The sequence below is a fragment of the Rhincodon typus genome, chromosome 3 (genome assembly GCF_021869965.1).
Source record: "Rhincodon typus isolate 14 chromosome 3, sRhiTyp1.1, whole genome shotgun sequence".
Taxonomy (NCBI): domain Eukaryota; kingdom Metazoa; phylum Chordata; class Chondrichthyes; order Orectolobiformes; family Rhincodontidae; genus Rhincodon; species Rhincodon typus.
In genome coordinates, this window is record NC_063334.1 from 56,173,289 (window position 1) to 56,194,200 (window position 20,912).

A 20,912-nucleotide genomic window follows, 5' to 3' on the forward strand; every position below is an offset into this window, starting at 1 on the left:
CCTATGATGCTGCTTGGCCTGCTGTGTTCATCCAGCTCTGCACCTTGTTGTCTCTTTGGGTTGGTTACTGCTTTCCTGCCCTGTCAAGTTTACTGATGTAAGTCAGCACGGCTACTTTGTTTATTCAGGCTAGTGGGCCTGGCCAACCTACCACCGTTACACCATAGGCATTAAACTACAACAAGCAAGACCAAATCTAATTGAGACTACTCATAGCTGGTTATTCTGATTCGGCCTTATCCCTTATACTATAAGTGTTTAACAACTCTAGTTCACTAATGGCTGAGCCTTGTCTTAGAGGCTTTATGCCTCATACTGTAAGTATTTAGAAACTTTAAGCAAGACTGCATATGACTGAGATTTTTTCATGAGCTAGTTGACACAGAGAGGCTTCGCCACGTAGCATTTGTGAGCATTTGTGTAAGAACCAGCCTGGCTATGTCGGAGCAAAGTAATGGAACACGTTTGTATTCATTGGAGCTTGGACGAAGAAGTGAACTCTGATAGGTTAATGCATCATGTTATTGGGTTTGTGAACATGTGTGTTTTCTGCTTTTTGCTTACAAGATGGCATCTGTGAATGTAATTCCAGCAGGTTGGGGGGTTAATGAGTATTTATGGAATACTGATGAATGCAGAAATGGTTCTTCTAAAAGCTGGAAACGCTGATTTGCCTGAAAACCTAATATCAAAACATGAACCTGCTGTCATAAAACGGAATCTTTGCCACACAATCAATTAAGTTCCCCTGTCCACCCTTTTAAAAGGTCCATGTGGGCCCAGAAGATTCCAGCCTATGTCTCAGAAAGATGTCTCAGAAACATAGCATTGTTGGTGGAAGGCATATTGGTCATTGTTGAACTTCAGAAATTATCCATCGATACCAAAGTGAGCTATGTTGAGGATGTGCTGTATAAATGCAAGGTACTTATTAACTACCTAACCATTCATTAATAATCTTCTCCTACCAATGTGTAATAGCCCTCTTTAATTATGCATAATTTCTATTGTCAAAAAAACTCCAGTGGACCCAGTTATACATTAGGATGCATGAGACCAACCACCTGACTCTTCAATCACTTAAATTGGCTTTGAACCAAAAATATGCAATTTCTGTCAATGCAGCTTGTGTAATCCTTATATTATTTTCATTGTGTTTTTCCTGCTGTTTCTCCTTAGAGTGGGAGTGTATGGCGTGTCTTGTATTGGATAAGCTGTGCTGTTTTTTATGTGCTTCCTTACTGGAGGAGGAAATAATGTGGATGGCTACTGGGTTTATATTTGCCTGTAGGCCTGAAGGTGACCCAATCCCCCTCTCAACTGGTTATAAACATAGCCCTGCATGTGTTGGCACCATAGGCGGTAGTTCTTTTGGCCCATTTCATTGATGTTACAACAATGCTCACAGACAACAATTGAGTTGAACAATATGAAGTGTTTCCATTCACAAATCACGAATAGATCCTGACCTGTAAGGAATATATTTGGTGCCTGCTGCTATATGATTGTAAGGTATTGCATGATGCCATGTAATAGCTGCACAGTTTGCTGAAATGCCACATGACACATCCTCTTGGTTACCTGAAAGATCAGAAAAAGAACACAATTTTCAATGTTTGGCAGTAAAAAAAATCCCTTGAATGCTACTTCAAGGAGATTTTCAAAGGTTGACATGTATTACATGACCTGCTTACAGTGTAAGTCTGTAAATAGGACACGGTTGTAGCATACGTCTGCAAAGGAACCCACCTGATTTTGCTCTGTTAACGTAAATCGCAAAAAAAAAAAAGAATTTGACAGATTCCTTTACAGACTGTGGTTTTCTGATGCCTAATGGCTTTGATTCAGATCCAGCAATGTATCTCCTGGAAGTTGATTGTAGTCTGTCAGACCAAAATGCTGCAGTGTAACATGAATTAATAAATAAGGAGGCATGTAGTGAGAAACAAAGAAGATTATAAACTTGAAATACACCACTTCTCAAGCCCTGTATTGCTTTAATGCAAAGAGGTGGACTGGTCATGTGGAAAATTAGGAAATTCCTTGAGTGCTCTACTATGTGGATCCAAAATTCCTTACTATTAGTGCCTGTCTTTTCCCCTGGGAATGCAGAGGGACACCTACCCTATCAGAAGAACCAGTCTAACCCTGTCCATTGTGCATAATCTTCCTGTAGTGAAAGGATCTAAGGACTCCTGGAAGAGTTCATAGTCTCTTTCTGACTGTTGGGTGTCGACTTGCTGCAATTACGTCAGCCTTACTTTTGGTCACCAGTCCTGCACATGCAGAAGCAGTTTGTGCTTGCACCTGAACTTTGGAGAGCCACCTACAGAGGAAATGGGAATTGGGGCTTACTGAAGTTGTTACCTTACTGGTACCTGAAGCTACTTCCTGTCTGCCTTGCCTGAGCCTTCCCTTGTGCTGAAAGCTGCTTGTTGCCTTTTTTGTCTGAGTCTGATACTGCTGCATCATTCTGGTCTCTGAAGCTGCTTGCTGCTCGGATTTTGATGCCATTGGCTGTGCTTTTATTATATAGGTGACCTCTGTATTAATTTATAGTGTTGTAAGTACCTGTGTTAATAGTTAACGTCAATAGTAATTCATAGCAGTGTTGCTGGAAATCACTATTTGTGCTTGTGTGTCATAGTAAGTGCATGTTAACCTTTATGGAAATCCCTGGTAGGCATTTGTGGAGTTGGTGAATTGTTTCCTTGCAATTTACGGTGATACACGTAAGCTGATTGTGGATTTAGTGCTGCTTTAATCTTGGTAGTGATGTGTGGCTTCCTAACAGATGCACTATTGTGATTCATGCTTCAGGCAAGACAAACTGCAAGCAGCTTCATGGTTTACAGGCTTCAGGTTTCAGGTAAGCCAGAGAAACAAGGACATTTCAGACTGAAAGGTTAGCAAAGCAACGTTTCCTCTGCATCCTGTTCTCTGAAGACCAGGCATATGCCTGGGTGCATGTGCAGTTTTGGAGGAGGTGTGCATACACAAAATGGCTGATACATCCCTTGCAATCACTCCGCCAAATTTTAGCAAATTTTTGGTTGTGGAATTGTTAGTCAACATAGAACATGCTTCAGAAACCTATCTCAGTCATCACCCCCACAAACTGAATATTGGGCTGGTAAAGATGGTTCTCTATATGTTGAGACAGAACTCACAACCGATAACAGGTAGGACTTGAAAAAAAAATCTTGTAAAGAGTTTTCAGATGCATTATGACAATTTTTGTAGAACACTTTGAAAAAGATGAGATTATAAAAGACCCACTAATGATTTTTTAAGCAAGTCATACATTTTTTATTAAACCTTTTGATTTTTAAATGTATGTTGATTTAATAGGTGGTATAGGTGATGGGGTTGGCTTGTCTGGCACTCTTTTAGGCCCCATAAAAATACTGTGGGCTGGGTGTGTGAAGGATGTGGCTTGCACAGCAGCAGCCCACAGTAGTTTTTTTTAAATAATCCGTGTTATCTTGAACTTGCTTCTTAAACATTTGTGTGTTGAACAAGAACTAAGAAGTGACACCAGAGTTGCCTTCTGCCAGGTGGGTGTGCTGGTGAAATATGTACAATATTATTTATATTTTGGATACTAGCATGTTACCTCAAAACATTAGCTTCTTACTCAATCTTGCAGTGTTAATGGCTTGTTTAATGCAATTAAACTAAAGTCATTAAACAGGTGAGTTATTATACATGAGATACAAAACAATAGTTTTAGACCAGATTATCTTAAGATAAAATTTACTTATTGTGCTATTATAAGTAATCTAGGCATTACCATTTTAAAATACAAAAGAAACAATATTTACTTCTCACGAGCATTAGCAATAAAATTAAACACAGATTATAAACAAAGTAATCTCTGATCCACAATTTTACAATTTTTTCCTGCATTTTGCTTGATCACCCCCAGCAAAGTATAAAAAAGATATCATTTTAGGTGTGGGCTCTAGGTTCCCTCTTCTTTTCGATACCAACATGGACGGGAGCTTATTTTTGGCCCATAATGATCAAAAGCTACTTCCCTGTTATATTGGAGGCTTAGTGAGTTGTGCAATCAATTTTCTAGGCCAGTTTGCTTAGTGTCTCATTGGTGCTACACTTGTTAATATTTAAGGGATAAAGAGAGCGAGGGGTAGATATGATACAATATAAACCTTAATAGGGGTGTGGTTTGCTATGTTCTGATGCATCTGTGGAACCTGGTTTAAATGCAACCCTTATGTAGGAGAACATGCAAAGAATGGCACAGAAGATGGTCAGTTGCTCCAACCAATCCATGCTATTGGTTACACTCCAGTTGATCTTGCATCCACCTTTTCTGTAATTTTGTCGCTATCTATTCCCGTCCCCCTCAAATGACTTTGAACTTCCCCTAAAATATATCTGTACTGTTTGCTTCAACTGTGGCAGCACATTCTCATTGGGTAATAAAGCTTCTTTTGAATTTTATGTTGGATTTCTTGGTGACTATCTTAAATCAATGGCTTCTAGATACCCTCTTGTCCATGAGTGGATACATTCTTTCTGTATTCACGTTTTTCAAAATCATTCATGATTTACAAAAAAACTTTAACTATGTTAGGCCTCCCTGTTTTTTTCCAAGTGCAAATAGATCCACCCTGTCATCCATTTCTGATACAGATATCTAAAGATTTTTGTTAGCATCTTTGAATATCCTCTGTCCCTCCTGTACTGCCTTTGTAACCTTATTATGGTGTAGTGACCAGAATAATGTAATACTCCAAATATAGTCTAACCAAGGTTTGATATAGTTTTAGCCATAATTTTTCAATTCTATTCCTCCAGAAATAAAGCCTAATGCTTGCATTGCTGTAATTATGACCTTGAATGCATGTAACTTAATATTTAACGATTGCTGGCTTTGTTTTCTGAGATCCCTTTGTTCCTCTGACCAACCTAGACCAGCATCTTTAAATAAGAAGTGATTTTCTTATTGTTATTATTAAAATAACTTTATTTGCCAATTATTTCCCATTCAGCAATTTTCATAATATATTCTTATAATTTGCTGTGGTCTTCTTCAGTAGTGAATATTCCTCCATTTAGAATTATCTGCAAATTTAACAATTGTGTTTTTGATTACAAAATCCAAATTGTTAACGTAAATTGCAAACAATTGTAGTCCTTGCACTGTTCCTTGTTGGAAACCACTTCCTACCTTCGGCTGTTCTCACTCTCTGTCTTCTGTCTTGAAACCAACTAGCGATTTATTCTGCCACCTATCCTATGACTCCATATTTGCCAACATTTTTATTGAAATGTTTAACCATGGAGTATAACTAGGATTCAATTTATTCTCTCATTTTAGTGAAATACATTTTCCCCACACTCAGTTGAACATTGTTTTAAATGTTTCCCCTTATTGTTTTGCATTTTTGTTTGCCAATGTAGCTCCCTGTTTTATTTTCCAAGTTCTATCCTAAATCCCTCAAAATCAATTTTAGTAACTTGATTTTCATCATACTTATGCCTTTCTCTACTATGATCTGCAAACATATAATATTATGGTCATTGTTGCCTAGCAGTTCCTCTACTTTTACCTCTCTTAATTCCCCATTAATGGAACTGAAGTGGGAGTTCAATCACCCAATTCATCTGCAGTGATCAGACAGGGCAAGTTCGTTTTTCATTGGTTTATTTAGGCATATGTGTAGGGGTTGGAATGTATCTTACGATCTTGCACAGGTTCCTCCAATCAGTTCCACTTTGTTGCTATTATATATATCCGATTGTTGTAGTTCATTTGTGTCTACCAATCACAGATTAATATAGGTTATCACTGCTCCACAAAGAGAGCTCTTAAAAAGTTATTGCTAATTAAAGCAAGTTTTTAAATCATTTTGGACTGATCATCTTAAAAAAAGATTGACTTCTATCACCATTGATCAGATTAATAAATTCGGAGCAGATCAGATCCTAATGTAGCAGGCTTGTTAGCTCAGTTGGCTGATTTGTGATGCAGAGTGATGCCAGCAGTGCAGGCTCAATTTGTGCATCAACTGAGGTTAGTATGAAGGACTTTCCTTCTCAACCTCTCCTCTCACCTGTGGTGTGGTGACCCTCAAGTTAAACCAGCACAAGTTGTCTGTCTCTTTCTTACTGGAGAGCAGCCCTATCATTGTTGTACCTGTAGATTAAGGGGAGTAACACAAAAAATTGCATTGCAAAATGAGGCTTATACTTCAAATGTTTTTAATGCAGTAAGTATCATGAGAAGTAAAATGTTATGTATATTTTATTTATTGACATGCACCCTGCTTTGAAGCTGCCTTTTCACGCATTTTCATCCCATTTTTATAAATGAGCTTCCTTGTTCACAGCAGTGATATGCCTGAAATTACAGAGCTCATTATCGCATGAGGTAATGTTTGGCTAAGAACACATTTTGAATAAATATCTGGTTTACTGCAGTCCTGTAAAAACATATATTTTCTACTGATTTCACTTATTTCCTTGTGACATTGCAGCTCAGCCTCCGTATACCATGTGTTTTAGAGTGAAGTTCTATCCTAGTGAACCTGTGAAAGTCAAAGAAGAGCTCACCAGGTACTTCTGTTCTCTTATGAAAGCGAAACTGTAGAATTTGAAAAAGTGCATATTTGTTTTTAAATCAATCATTTGAACTTGGGTTGCTGAAATGTGTCTAATGTTATGTATATGGACTTTTAAAAGGCATTTGATGAAGTACCAGATAATAGACTTGTTATAAAAATTAATGTCCATGGTGTGGGCTAGCAGCCAGTCTCCCTGTCCAGAAAATAGTAACCTCCAGTCCTTCCACCTTGCATGGTCTTTAAAACCTTTTGTAAGGTCAGCCAAAGCCCACACTGAACTGGATCCTTTGAGGAGCAGAAGTCCTACCTTATTCTAATTTGTTCCACCCACAGCATGCCATAGCTGTGTGCAGGCTTCTTTCAAGCCTTTTGGCTAACTATTAACTTTCCTCCTGGAGGGTCAAACTGAACATTGTGACCCCTCCTCCCTTCACCTCACCAAAGTTTTAAATTTCAGACCCGGACATACATATGTGGCGCAATTTCAAAGTTTGTAGGTGGGATAGATCTTAGAAATATGATAAGCAGTGAGGAGAACACACTTTATGAAGACATGCTGGATGAATTTCAATGCAGAGAAGTGATACAATTCGATACCAAGAATGAGGAAGACAATATAACTAAGTGATCCAATTTTAAAGGGGTTGTAGGAGAAGGGCCATCATTTATGTATAAATCTCTGAAAATGATACAGCAAATTGAGACTGCTCTTTAAAAGTACATCCAGGATTCTTGACTTTATTAGAGTCAGAGGTATACAGCACGGAAACAGGCTCTTCGGTCCAACTTGTCCATGCTGACCAGATATCTTAAATCTAAATCCACCCCATTTACCAGCATTTGGCCCATATCCCTCTAAACCCTTCCTATTCACATAACCATTCAGGTGCCTTTTAAATGTTGTAATCATACCAGCCTCCACACTTCCTCTGGCAGCTCATTTCATACATACACAACCCTCTCTGTGAAAAAGTTGCCCCTTTGGTTCCTTTTAAATCTTACCCCTCTCACTTGAAACCTATGCCCTCTATTTTTGGACACCCCACCCCAGGGAAAAGACCTTGCCTATTTACCTTGTCCAAGCCCCTCATGATTTTATAAATCTCTATAAGGTTACCCCTCAGCCTCCGACACTCCAGGGAAAATAGCCCCAGCCTATTTGGCCTCTCCCGTAGCTCAAACCCTCCAAGCCCCAGCAACATCCTCGTAGATCTTTTCTGAACCCTTTCAAGTTTCACAACATCCTTCCTATAGGAGGGAGACCAGAATTGCACCCAATACACAAACAGTGGCCGAACCAATGTCCTGTACAGCCGCCACACGAATCCCCCCCACCCAACTCATAATCAATGCACTGACCAATAAAGGCAAGCATATCCAATGCTGCCTTCACCATCCTATCTGCCTGTGCCTCCACTTTCAAGGAACTATGAACCCTCACTCCAATGTCTCTTTATTTAGCAACACTCTCCAGGACATAACCATTAAGAAATAGCGCCAGATTTTAAACTTGGAGGCAGGAATTAGGAGGTGGGCAATTCCCAATGTTCTGATTAATATCCTCCGTTGCTATTTGCATGGTGGAGTGGCTGAGGTGACTGTAGTCAGGCCCACTGACTGTAGAGGGAGGCAGTTGCTGCCCATCCACCAACAGGACTCCAGTTGGCCTTTCTTGCTAACCTGAGTTGAATGAGGAGCAGTATGTGATTCAAGTTATTTTATCTATCTCACTGACTACTTTAGGTTGTTGTTATTGTTGTTGTTGTAGATCTGAGCATGTACTCGGAATCATTGATTATGTTACTAGTTCTGACTGTCTATTACTGATCCCAGTCTCTCAATGGAGGAGGCCACATGTTCAGAAGAGAGGGAGACTGCTTGGTCTGAAAGGACTCCTCAACTATCATTCCTACTGTGTATATATTATCCTTAGGAAGCACTAATAGATCTTCATATACCTACTGATCATTCAATATCAGCAACCTCAAGGATGAGTCCAGAGTCTTGTCATCTGCCTGCTGCACTGCATCTTCTTGGTTTCTGACACTTCTCTGAAGATCAGAGGTCTAGATTGCCACAGCTTCTGACACCTTGGCCATTGTTGGTAGTTGCTATTAGAAGTTTGGTTGATGCATGCATACTAACTGAAGTACTGGACTCTGAGCTGGTGCCAAGTATGTAGAAAGATGTAATGACGTATTCTTTGAGATCCTGTCCTCTTCCTGAGAGGTCAGTGCCTGTATGTTTGGAAATGGTATCTGTTAGGACTGATGAGTGAATTTGTTGAATTGTTCGCTGAGCTGGTGAGTGAATTGCTAAAGGAATAACTCAAATGAACGCAACTCAATATGAGCAGGAATACTATACCAAAATTGCTGCATCTTTACAGGAGATGTACAACATACCAAGTGGGTCACAGAGGTAGCCATTTGCGCCCATTGAAGCTCATAAGCTCATCCCATCCCCTGTCTAATTCAATTGCCCTTGCCCTCACCCTCATTGTCAATAGAGAGTAATTGTTATGAGACCATGTAACTGTATAGGACCAGGTGAGCCACTTCCGTCCACACCGCCTACTTGTATTCCTTCTATTCACTCAAGGAATGTGGGCATCACTGGTTAAACCAGTATTTATTGTCCATCCCTAGTTGCTCTTGAGAAATTGATGGTGAGCAGATTTCTTAAACCGTGGCTGTTCATGTGCTGTAGCCAGACCCACAATGTCCTTGGGAGAGAATTCCAAAATTTTGACCCAATGACACTGAAGGAATGGCGATATTTTTCCAAGTCAGGTTGGTGAATGGCTTGGAGGAGATCTTACGGGTGGTGGTGTTTCTACGTATCTGCTGCCCTTTGCCTTCTAGGTGATAGCAGTAATGGGTTTGAAAGGTGCTGTCTAAGGATCTTTGGTGAATTTCTGCAGTGCACCTTGTAGTTAGCACACCCTGCTATTCAGTGTTCATGGTGAGGGAGGTAACAGTCTTCTAACTGGGCGATTGAATTTGCTGTTCAATTAAGGATTTATAGGAGGTCTCCTAATGCTGCCAGGCCAATCAAAAGGGTCCGTAGCCCCACCAGGAGATGTGGGTACTGTTGAGGTTGATTAAAGACGGCAAGGGTGCCTCAATAAGGTCAACACAGAAGACTTTCAAAGCCAGTATAGGTGAAGGGAAAGCCCCTCTATTGGTGTTCAAGATTCTTACTGGGGAACAGTGGGTTCCCAATTGACATACTTTGTTTGTTGTTGAATGGCTTGTTAATAGTCCAAATTGCCATGACTTATGACCTCACCAAACTCACCATATAAATTAGCCATCAGGAAAACTTGATTTGGAAACCAGAGCAGGTTTTGGCGGGTTCAACTTACAGCTTGCTCTGAAGGATCTCCCTGTAGAACACCGGGCATCTTGGGCATGCTCCATGGACATCAGCCACATGCAACCCATGTCCATGGATATTGGCATCCATCATGTACCCTCATGGCATATCTCTGACTTAATTACAGGCTGCTTCTGTGCATCTGTGCTGCACCAGCTATTATTATTGTAATGCTGCAGCAAGGATAGTGTGTGCTCAGGGACATGCACCCAGCTCGTGGACTGGACCACACTGCATCTTCAGACTCTTTGCTTGCTATTGGTGCTCACTCACTCTAAGCTTACAAAAAACTTTGCCTTATGTTATGTGATTTGCCCCATCAGCCAGAGATAGCTGGCATATATTACTAGCCATTTAGCATAGACACAAGACAGGAAGCTTACCACTGTTGTCAGCAGATCTCAGTCCAGTCAAGGAAGATGGCCTTTACTCAGTGGATCCTGGCACACTAAGTTAATGACAGCTTCTGATACCAGTCCAACCCCTGCTTATGTCAGTCAGAGTCAACATCCTTTACCCATAAGGGGTGAGGAGTCAAATTATGGCTAGCACACTACCTGTCTTGACTCTTTCTGCCCTATTGTGGGCTGTTTCGTGGCAGATGTTACAGAAGACGAAAGTGGGTGACATGGCTATTACTGTTGATGCAGGTGGGGAGGTTTCCTAAGTATGTGAGTAGATTGCAGAGGGTATCAAGGATCAGTGGTGTGACAGTTTGGGGTGGGTAAGGGTGTGGGGGCAAGATGTTACATGCATCAGTGTAAGTGGTTGAGAATGAGCTGCAGCTGGGAGGTGGATGTAGTAGCAGAGATAGAGAGAGTGCCGAGTGTCGGAGAGAAATGGTGGCAAAGATGGTGGAGTTGAGAAGGACATTGATCTTCTTGTACATTGCAGGGCATTTCTTTAGATCACTGAGACTGTTTCTACATGGGTGGCAACCTCAGACAAGGCTGGCATGATCTGATGTATGGCCTCCAGTGCTACTCCTGTGGGAAGAGAGTCCCGCTGTGCACCACCTCATCCATTACCAATATTCTCCTGTTTCCATGTCTGGGACAAATATCAGGCACCATTCAGGGCAGCTGTGAACTAACCATGCTTGTCCAAGTGCACAAGGACCATTTAAACATGGTGTCAGCACCAGGGATGCTGGTCAATCCCAGGATCTCTGCTGGGATTGGTGAGTGTAAAGATGGGGTGGAAATGGTGTGTGATTCTTGTCGTGAGATGCAAACTGCAATTAAAGTAGCGAGTTTGGTAAAATACTGTGAGGAAACTTGCTCAGTCTTGTAGCAAGAATCACTCTACCAAACCTGACGTGACCTGCTTTTAGCCAAAAAAGGGTAAGATTCCATCCATTGCCTTTCTTTAGAAATCACTGTCTGCACAATTTAATTTGTTCCAAAACTTTCTCCCTAAATCCAAAGAAAAATGAATGTATATGGTTTAAATTTGCATCTAGATAGAACTCTTGTCTTGAGTGCTGAGAATCTTATAGTTCTGAAGGCTATTGATCCATGATTGGCAGACATGGATCTTTGAAACATTTATCAAGTTAGGATGACTTTCCTGCTCTTTCCTCATAGTTGAACAAATTTTCTCTTTTTAAATGTATATGCAACTTCCTGTAATTTATTTTAATTTTTTTTGCATAATACCTGCAGGGATCACAACTAGGTGTATAAAATAAATCTTGTAATGTTGCTAAAGGTCTAGCATAATTTCCTTGCTTTTGTACTCCATATCTTTATTTATAAAGTCAAGCATTCAGTATGCTTTTTTTAATCATCCTTATCAATTTGTTCTGCCAATTTGATGATTTGCATTTGTAAATCCCTTTTGTCTCTCTGCTCCTCTGCTCTCTTCTAGATTGGGCAATTTAATTTTTATCATTCGTCATTTCTCCCCAAAATGCATCGCCTCTCATCTCTCAACATGAAACATCAACTGTCATGTTTTACCAAAGAATGTGAATTACTGACTGACTCTGACTCTTCTGATTTTGCTTTGATTGCACTGAGATGCAACATTTTCAGATTATAGTATCATGTATTTAAAATGTACTGCCTCCTTCCATTTCTCACTTTCATTTCTTAACCAATAAAACAGCCGATTTAAGAAATAATTCCCATTTGTTAGCAGCAGTGTGTATTGAAACAATGTATATCCTCTGTGCTGAGTAAATGCTGAGGGTGAAGTCTGATGTTGGCTATTTATGTGAAGTGCAGGCATTCTTTTTTGCAGCAGATTCTGCTGCTAAATGAAGATCATTTCTGTTTAAATGTGTATTTTAACAACAGAAAATCACCAGATACACTTGACTGAACTTACTGCTTCTTTCACTGAGGTCACGTAATAAAGTTGTTGTGGTATTTTGGCTCCAGTAAGCATCATTGGTGTTTGTAGAAAATAGTGATGGTAAAGTAGGATGCTCGGCAGGCCAGAAAGAAACAGGCATGAAGAAAGGTGAATAGATGTGGAACGAATAAGAAATAGTGAACCAGAGCATTGAGGTAAAAGAGGATGCAAAGGCACCCAGAGATTGAGGGACAAACATTGAAGCACAGAGCAAACTATAAAAAGAACATGTTAGCAGAGGCTCTCTTCATTTTCTTGTCTTTATTGTACTGATTTTATATATCTTTGCTTTGTTTTGTAATGGTTTCCCCTCATTTCTTGATGCTGCAGCATTCATGCCACATTCTATTAGTCAACGTTCTGCAAATAAAGAAATGAAGAAACATTAGGTAATTAGACTGAATATAGAGTAGAGTGGGATCTATCCCTTTATAGCTGACTTTATCATTGATTCTATAACTCAAGTAAATGGAAAGTGTTCTTGTCCAATTAACTCAGTGCACCATATGCACTGGTGCAATACAACTAAAATTGAAATTAGAATAAATCTGGGTTGAAAAAATTGACATGTTCCCAACTCTTTTAATGTATATAAATTTACTTAACTGTATACCTAGTTCTGTGCACCTTTTTAATATAATTGCAACTTCTCAGCTTTGAGCTAGATGTTTGTTTATTATGGTATCTGTGATGAAATCCTCTCTGTTGTATCATTTTTTTTTTGACTAAGCAAGCCACCAATCTATGACTGGTGACATTGATGGAACAGGCATTTCCAAGTGTTGATATGTCAATATTCAATTTTGCCCAGCAATAGATGAGGTGCTTATTGCAATATTTTCAATAGGTCAGTCAGGACAGTTCAGGGTCAGTGAAAAGGAATTCAAAGGTTACAATTGGAGGGTGATTGAGAAGAACGCAGACTTCATGATAGGCAGTTTGTCCTGTTTATTTGAGGTTAAAGGCAACTGGTTTAACTTACTTTCCAATTCTATACATGATTTAGTAAGAAAAGCAACTAAACTGATTGGAGCAATGTGAATGAAAAGGTTAACCAACCTGATAAAAGAATTGGACAATAAGAGCATAAACAAATGTTTTTGGAGGAAATTGTGAAAGCTCAATTTTTGAAGCATCAGTGGAAAGACAATGAGTGTGTGCAAGCTGTGACACATTACTTGGATAAACTGGAGAATGGCTTGAGTAAAGAAGGCAAAATGTTCTCAGTGCAGATTTATTCATGATCTGAAATCATAAAATCTTAAGTGAACGAAGAAGGTGAGTTTGAAGCTGGTCAGAAAAAACATTTTTCATAGTGAACTTAAAACACTCACTGAAACCACTACCTTATCAACAGAGGAGAAAAATAAGAAAAATAGACATGTTCCTCTGTCTTCAAGTTGAGAAACCTATGGTAAAGTATCATGCGGTGTGGTGAATATTAATCTACATATGAAGAGGGATAGACCCAGCGGATGAGTGATGCTGAAGAGCAGATAGCGATGGAATGAGTAAGCCAATGTTGGTATTGTTGGTGAGTAAGGATAGGGGTAGGGTTTGATTAGGAGAAGTTGTCCTCAGTAATTTGTTGCTGTACTGCTGTGACTGTACTGTCCAGACTTGGTCTTTCCCATTATCCTCTTCAGCAACCTTTTCTTTATCTTGTTCCTGTGGTACTTGTTTCTGTGGTGTTTGCATTGCTTGGTCCTTTAAAACATCCTAATTGCCTAGCATGCAGCAGGCCACCATACATCTAAAGACTAACCAGGACTATAAAGCAGGACTTTGCTGAGTTAATTCAGGCACTAGAATATTTATAGGAAACCTTTAGTTTGCTAAGTTACTCCCTAAGGTTGAGTTTGATTCTCATATCTGTGTAGCTTTTGTGCCAGGGAGGGGAGGTAGGTTAAAATCAGGTCTGTTGTGCAGGGTTTTAAAATAATCATTTTTGTGAAATAGTTATTTGTCTAAATGTATTGCTTCACAGGTATTTATTGTATCTTCAAATTAAAAGGGACATATTTCATGGAAGGCTTCTTTGCTCTTTGTCAGATGCAGCTTCTCTGGGTGCATATACTTTACAAGGTAAGTCAGCAAACACAATATGATCCAGTTATACGTAATATTAGAATTAATGTAGGTAACAATCTCAAAAGTGGTTTTTTAAAGCCTTTTGATCAAATACTCTAAAGTGCTATTGATCCTTTCTTTGTTTTTTTTATTGTAACCATAGTTTGCATTTTATACACCTACTATTTATTTGTTGAATATCGTAGTTGTTGAAAATGAAAGAAAGTATATGAATTGATGTTGGCTGTTGCTTGGTACCACTCCTGCAAGGAAGTAAGTGCAAATAATCAAATTACCTCCAAAGCTAAGAGCAATGACAATGTGAAGACTTCCATTGCATAAATATTGTGCTACAGTACATTAAAATGATGATATAATAGTTACAAGACAGAACAAAACCACTTTTTGGTACATTGAATTCTTACTAAATCTCTGCAAGGACAATTTAGCTAGTCCCAGTGCCCTGCTCTTTCTCCATAGTCCTGAATTCATCTCCCCCTTCCCCCAACCCCGCTTCCCCGCAATGAACAACACTTCCCTACCTTGCTTCTGATAATTATCCAATTCCATTTTGAAAGCTATAATTAAATCTGTAGAGGCATTGCAATGGAGAATGTACTGGTTTCTGTTGACTGACAATTAACAGCTAAGCTTGTTTAAAAATTGAAAATTGCAGATTGACTGATTCATCAAGGCATTGCCTTAAGGAATGAATAAAAGACTGGCTGTCACCTATTTTGTTGCTGTTTAAACAGGCCCAATGTGTGCCCAGCACTAAAGTGATTCTGTATTTGCTACACAATCTTGAGGTTTGTTTCTTTTCCTTCATGGGATAAAGACCTCGCTAGCCAGGCCAGCATTTAGTGCCTATCCCTAAATACCTAGAGTCAGAAGTCAGATGACACCAGGTTGTAGTCCAACAGGCTTACTTGAAATCACAAGCTTTCGGAGCGCTGTTCTTTTATCAGCACCTCACTTGACGAAGGAGCAGTGCTCCAAATGCTTGTGATTTCAAATAAACCTGTTGGATATAACCTGGTGTCGTCTGACCTCTGACTTCGTCCACCCCAGTCCAACATCGGCACCTCCACATCAAAATTACCTAGAGGGCAGAGGAGTTATGCTGAGAAACGATTTAGGATTGCTGGTCAGACTTGCAGTATGACACATCTATGTCTACTGGAAACTAAATATATCAGTCGATAGGGCCCCATTCTTTCCCACAGAAAGAACACGTATGTAACGTTACAGATACCAAGCAGCTTTTCTGTGTGAAACAGCAATGCAACTTCATTGGGTTAAGACTTCTGCCGAGCCACTTGGAGAGTGTGAGCAACATTTTTACTTCCTTCTCATGGCAACCTGCAGTGAGTGATAAAGTTGCTGGCAGTTTTTTCCTGCTCACATGCAATTTATTGAGGCATTGGCCATGAGGGCAGGTACAAGGAATAACTAAATTTTGTGGATTCAGGAGTTGAATCAGTCAGCTCACAATTAATTAATTTATGATTGGAGCATTTAGAATTTTAATTTCAACTATTTTGCAGAAAATACTTTCATTTGTGAGTGAGTTCAGAATAGTGGCATGTGTAGTATGGGATGTAAGAGTCAGGAATAGATCCAAGGAAGAAACATTGCTATGCATGGAAAGTTGACTGTGGAATGCATTGCTGAATGGAGTGGCCACAACACAGCTCATTTGGCTTGATAAGTTATCTGATGGAAATGGGACTAGAGTGGGAGGGTGGCAGAGTGGAAAGAGGTAATTGGAGTTGTAAGAGGTTGTTTAAATTAGTAAAAGAAAAGAGCAGATTGTAGCTTTTTTTTTGTTGTTCTGTCTGCAAAGGCCACTTCCAGTCATCCCAACAGAAGTGACATCAGGCATAAAGTTGCAATGAGGAAGTGTGACAATGTATTATTATAATAAGAGGCAGTCGATAGGCACATGTTGTACAATGTCTTGGGCTGAATCTTCATCTGAACCTGTGCACTATTGGTGCTCCAACCCATATGTGATGTCACATGCTATTTTTGTCTTATTATACAAGGATCCGGTTTGCCGTGCCGTTTGTGAGCTGACTTAGAGTGCGTGAAGAGTGTGGGTCAGGTAGAAGGCCTGCCTTGGTTCTCAAACACAGTGCTCCAGCTGCAATTGTTGTTTAAGGTTCCCTAAATCTCACTCCTCCACTTCCTCAATGCTTGCACGCCAAATGTCAGCCCATGACCCTCAGATTTTTCATGCCTTCTTATGCCACCTCTATGCTTTTTATCTTTCCATGCTGCCTCAAAACCCCTTTGGCACCCCTATCACCTCGGTGTCCCCTTTGGCACCTCCATAGTCACTTAGGCATTGTTCTCAGATCCCACGTATTGTCTCCTTTCCTCCCGAGATCAACTCCAGTGAACACAATGATTACAGCCTCTTCTGTTAATGCAGTCTACTTTTTTTATTTATCACTCGGTCAGTTTAACACTACAGCATAAAATTATGTCAGGTTACAAAGAAGGCTGCCGCAGACTCACTACTGAGACTTGGGTACTACCTGCACGGGTGAGGAATAGCTGGCCAGACTTTAGTCGCTCAGCTCTGTCTGTCCTTCTCTGAACTCTGAGCTCAGGGTCCTGCTTCTGCAATGGTTGCTCCTAGGTTCTGCTGCTGACGTATTCCAAACACTTATTTTTATATGTTTTCCCTTGAAAGTTCCAGAAAGTTTGACTCTCTTCCAGGACTCTTGTAACTCTAAGATCATCCATCTAAGGGTCTGAAAGGCAAGGTACACCTATTTCATTGTCCTCCTTTAATTTAGTAGTCTTGATAACCATGATGGTAAAGCAGCCTTTTAGCAGCCCTTACCATGAGAATCCTGTTGAATGTGCATTGTTTGGTTCTGCCTTGCACAGTGGGCTGTTGTTTCTCCGAAGTTGGCTATTTTTTTCTCATCATCTTTTCAGATATTTAGCTGTTAACCATTTTTGTGGTAGTGTAGGAATTAAGATGCAACCATTCAGCTACACGTGCAATAACGCAGAATTGGCTATTCAGCCCTTTGAGCCTACTCCACAATTCAATATGACCATGGCTCATCCTGTATTTCAATGCCATATTCCTGCTTTGTCCCCACACCACTTAAAGTCTAAAAGAAAAATGTCTACTTCTTGACTTGGCCTCCTGTGGTAGAGAATTCCAATAAATAGAACTCCTACTCATATAAAACAAAAATAAAAAAATGGAATTTAGTCTCTTGAAAGTACAGCCAGGTTATGTGACTTTCAGATTGTTCTGTGCCTTCTGTTGAAAGTTCTGTCAGGAACACCTTCTCCATCTAATTCTTCTGTCAGAAATATTAACTAGTTGTGCTGTTGGTACCTTAGATTTAAATAGTGCTTTCTCTAAAACTTAGAGAAGACTGAGAGAGCTAGTGATTCTCTCTTTAGAGCTGAGAGTTGTTAACTCTTGCAGATGGTAGTTCACTCTCCTGTCTCTGCCCAACTGCCCAATCTTTTATACCCTTGATGACATATCAATATTCTTTACAATAGGATTGGTCCTATGTTGGCAAAACTATCAGACTTAAATTTAATTGTTTTTTGGTATCTGGGTACCTGGTTCAAATTAATTGGCTAAATTTAAAATTTGTTTTGATAACAAAACAAAACTGCTGCATGGCATGCTGACTGTACAGCCTTTCGATACAAACATTTCAATTCAGGAGCTCTGTGCACCTGCAAATGCACAAGCTGCAGCACATGATTATCCTTTTTGAATCTCTAAGCATGGAAAAAGCACATCTTTTAAAGGGACCATGCACTGTTTTCTCCCCTTCGCATTTTACAAACACCAATATTTTACAAACATCAAATTCTAACATCCTCACAGTCCACAAATACTATACCCAACTTCGCAACAGAGGATAGTCCTGCCATTCCTGGTGTCAGCTTTGTGAACCTCCACTGTACTTGGTTTATGTCAAGTATATCCTTTCCATAGGTGGGGAGACTAAAACTGTAGGCAGTACTTAAGGTGTTGTCTCACAAAGGTCCTGTAAAACTGTAGTAAGACACCCCTCCTTCTGAACTCAAATCCTCTTGTTAGGAGGGTCAATATACTATCTGCCTTACTAATTACTTGCTGTATATGCCTGTCTACTTTCATTGATTTGCTACTGTTTTTTCTGGCAGTCCTTGGGGAAGAAAATAAATCTATCATCTTTGGTGATGAGGTGCCTTCTTGAACCACTGCAGTCCATTTTCTGTAGGTAGTCTCAATGCCATTTGGGAAGGAGATCCCAGATTTTCACTCAGCAAGATGAGTGGGTAGCAATATATTTCCAGTCTGGATGGTGAGTGGCTTGGTTAGGAAGTTGAAGGTGGTAGTGTTCCATGGTATCTGCTGCTCTTGTTCTAGATGATAGTGGTTGTGGATTTGGAAGTTGCTGGTTATAATAAGTTTCCCTTTGTGTTCACTTTTGTAAATCCCATAGTTTTCGTTTGGACAATATTAAGGAAGTGTCCAGTGTTCGAAGCCTCTGATATTAATATTTTGATGGTCTGTCCACTTGCTGTTCTTACAACCTCAATAATTGTCAGTGTTTCAAAAAGGATATTTGTGGATGGGTGTTTTTGTGCCATTGTTTATAGATAGCTTATTAGTTATGCACATCAAACGCATTGAGTAAATGGACATGGAATCGTCTAGTATAACTGGGATGAAATTCCAGAGAGTTGGAATGGGCCATCTAACCAGCCCGCCTCAACATTCTTCAGTCTTGTGGCTACCAGCATCCGCTTCTGGAGTTAGCCAGCTTGGCTGTACCTGTCTCTAGAATACTTCACCCCCACCCCTTGGAGCAGAAGTTGGTTTCAATTGATACTGAGGTGAATTTGGGGAGTTGGGAAATTTTCTGATATGAACAACATGCCTTGGTAGCTAAAATTTGACCCTAGGCATTTCCAGTCTGCAAAAGTGCAGTTTGGTCAAAATTTGATTTCCATGAAACAGAAATGAATGGCTATTCGCACACCAAGGGACGCCTCTATATCCAGATGAAAATTTGGCTCCATGATTCTAAACATTTGCAGCAGTTCTGTCAATCACAAGCCATGTATCTCTGGCCACTTTTGAATGGATGCCCAATTAATGTAGACTGGAGTACTTGGAGTATCGTGCAGGGTTGGGGTATGGAGGGGAGATGAGTATTGATTTCCTGCAAATAAAGTGTGCTGCAAAGGATGCATTGAAAGAGGATTAAAACCTGCAATCGGATGGTCTGTGTACACAAGGGAGGGTAATTTTGACTTTGAGCAATAACGTGTTGTGAGCATTACACATGTCACTACATTTTCATGCTCATTAATCTCAATGAAAATACAAATTATGTATTTCTTTGGGATCTTTTTGAGTGACTCCTTTTAAGGGAGTATTTGGAATGGACAACAAATTGAAAGAAAACATGTGGTAAGTTGGATGATGATACTGATTACGTTTTGACATTAATGGATAAACAAGCAACAGTGGGTAGAGAATAATGGTAAGGCTGTGGTATTTATGATCAAACCAGTGACTATTGTCTGATAGAGCTTGCGGTTTTAATGGAAACTGTCCTTGCTACTGCATTTTTAGAAATCTTCAAGCAGAAAGAATATTGGTTTAGTTTATAATTTCATATTGTTGGTGGGCAAGCATTTCTCCATGGATCTGTTTTAATAGATGATCATGCAAACTTTATGTAAAAGATCATTTGTTTTCAAATGAATAATGAAAATATTGCAGTAATTAGCAGAGCACTTGTGTGTATGTGATGTGCTATGAGGTTTATTGCTGGAATGTCAATGGAATTTGCAATGGAATGAACAAAATAGTAGTTTAACAGTGCACTGGAATTCACTTATGAAAAACTTATACAACAACTGTAATAAAATGCATATCTCTTTAGAAATGTTCAACAATTACAATTCAATTGACATATTTTTCTCTTGGCAGCTGAGTTGGGTGATTATGAACCAGATTTACACCCAGAGGGATATGTTAGTGAAATTAAATTGTTTCCCAAGCAAACCCAAAAACTGGAAAGAAAAATGGAGCAGATTCACAAAAATGAACTAAGGTATTTTATGATGCTTTGAGTCTTTAATAGCCTTTTCCTTGGTAACTAAGTTTCTGTATTTTGGATTGTTCTCATTTTTATAATTATAGTAAAAATAATTTGCAAAAATTCTAACTTTTTACTGTGCATTTTAAGTAGTACCTTTTTATTGATGTGATATAGTTTGGCAGTGATACTGAACTGAAAATCGTTCTTTGCAAGTTTCCCTGTGCTGGAAGAAGAATTTTCTTCATAATAATACCTGCATGTAGTAGCAGAGAATTGCAACATTAGATTTATTTTTGACTTACTATTTCAGGAAATATCTTCATCAATAAAAACTGTGTAGCTATCATTGCCACACGTGCACAATAGTTATGATATTTTACTCGCTCCTTGGAAGGAAATTTTTTTCACAAAATCTATGCTA

The 20,912-nt window shown here is 39.5% G+C and overlaps 1 protein-coding gene across 1 annotated transcript in view; it reads left to right on the forward strand.

Annotated features, from left to right (window-relative positions):
* Positions 1-20,912, forward strand: part of frmd3 (FERM domain containing 3) — a 190,354-nt gene that overhangs the window by 81,971 nt on the left and 87,471 nt on the right. The window contains exons 4-6 of the mRNA XM_020531677.2: positions 6,507-6,585; positions 14,317-14,414; positions 20,380-20,503. Of these exons, the coding sequence (XP_020387266.2) occupies positions 6,507-6,585; positions 14,317-14,414; positions 20,380-20,503 (301 nt within the window). The remainder of the gene's footprint in view (positions 1-6,506; positions 6,586-14,316; positions 14,415-20,379; positions 20,504-20,912) is intronic.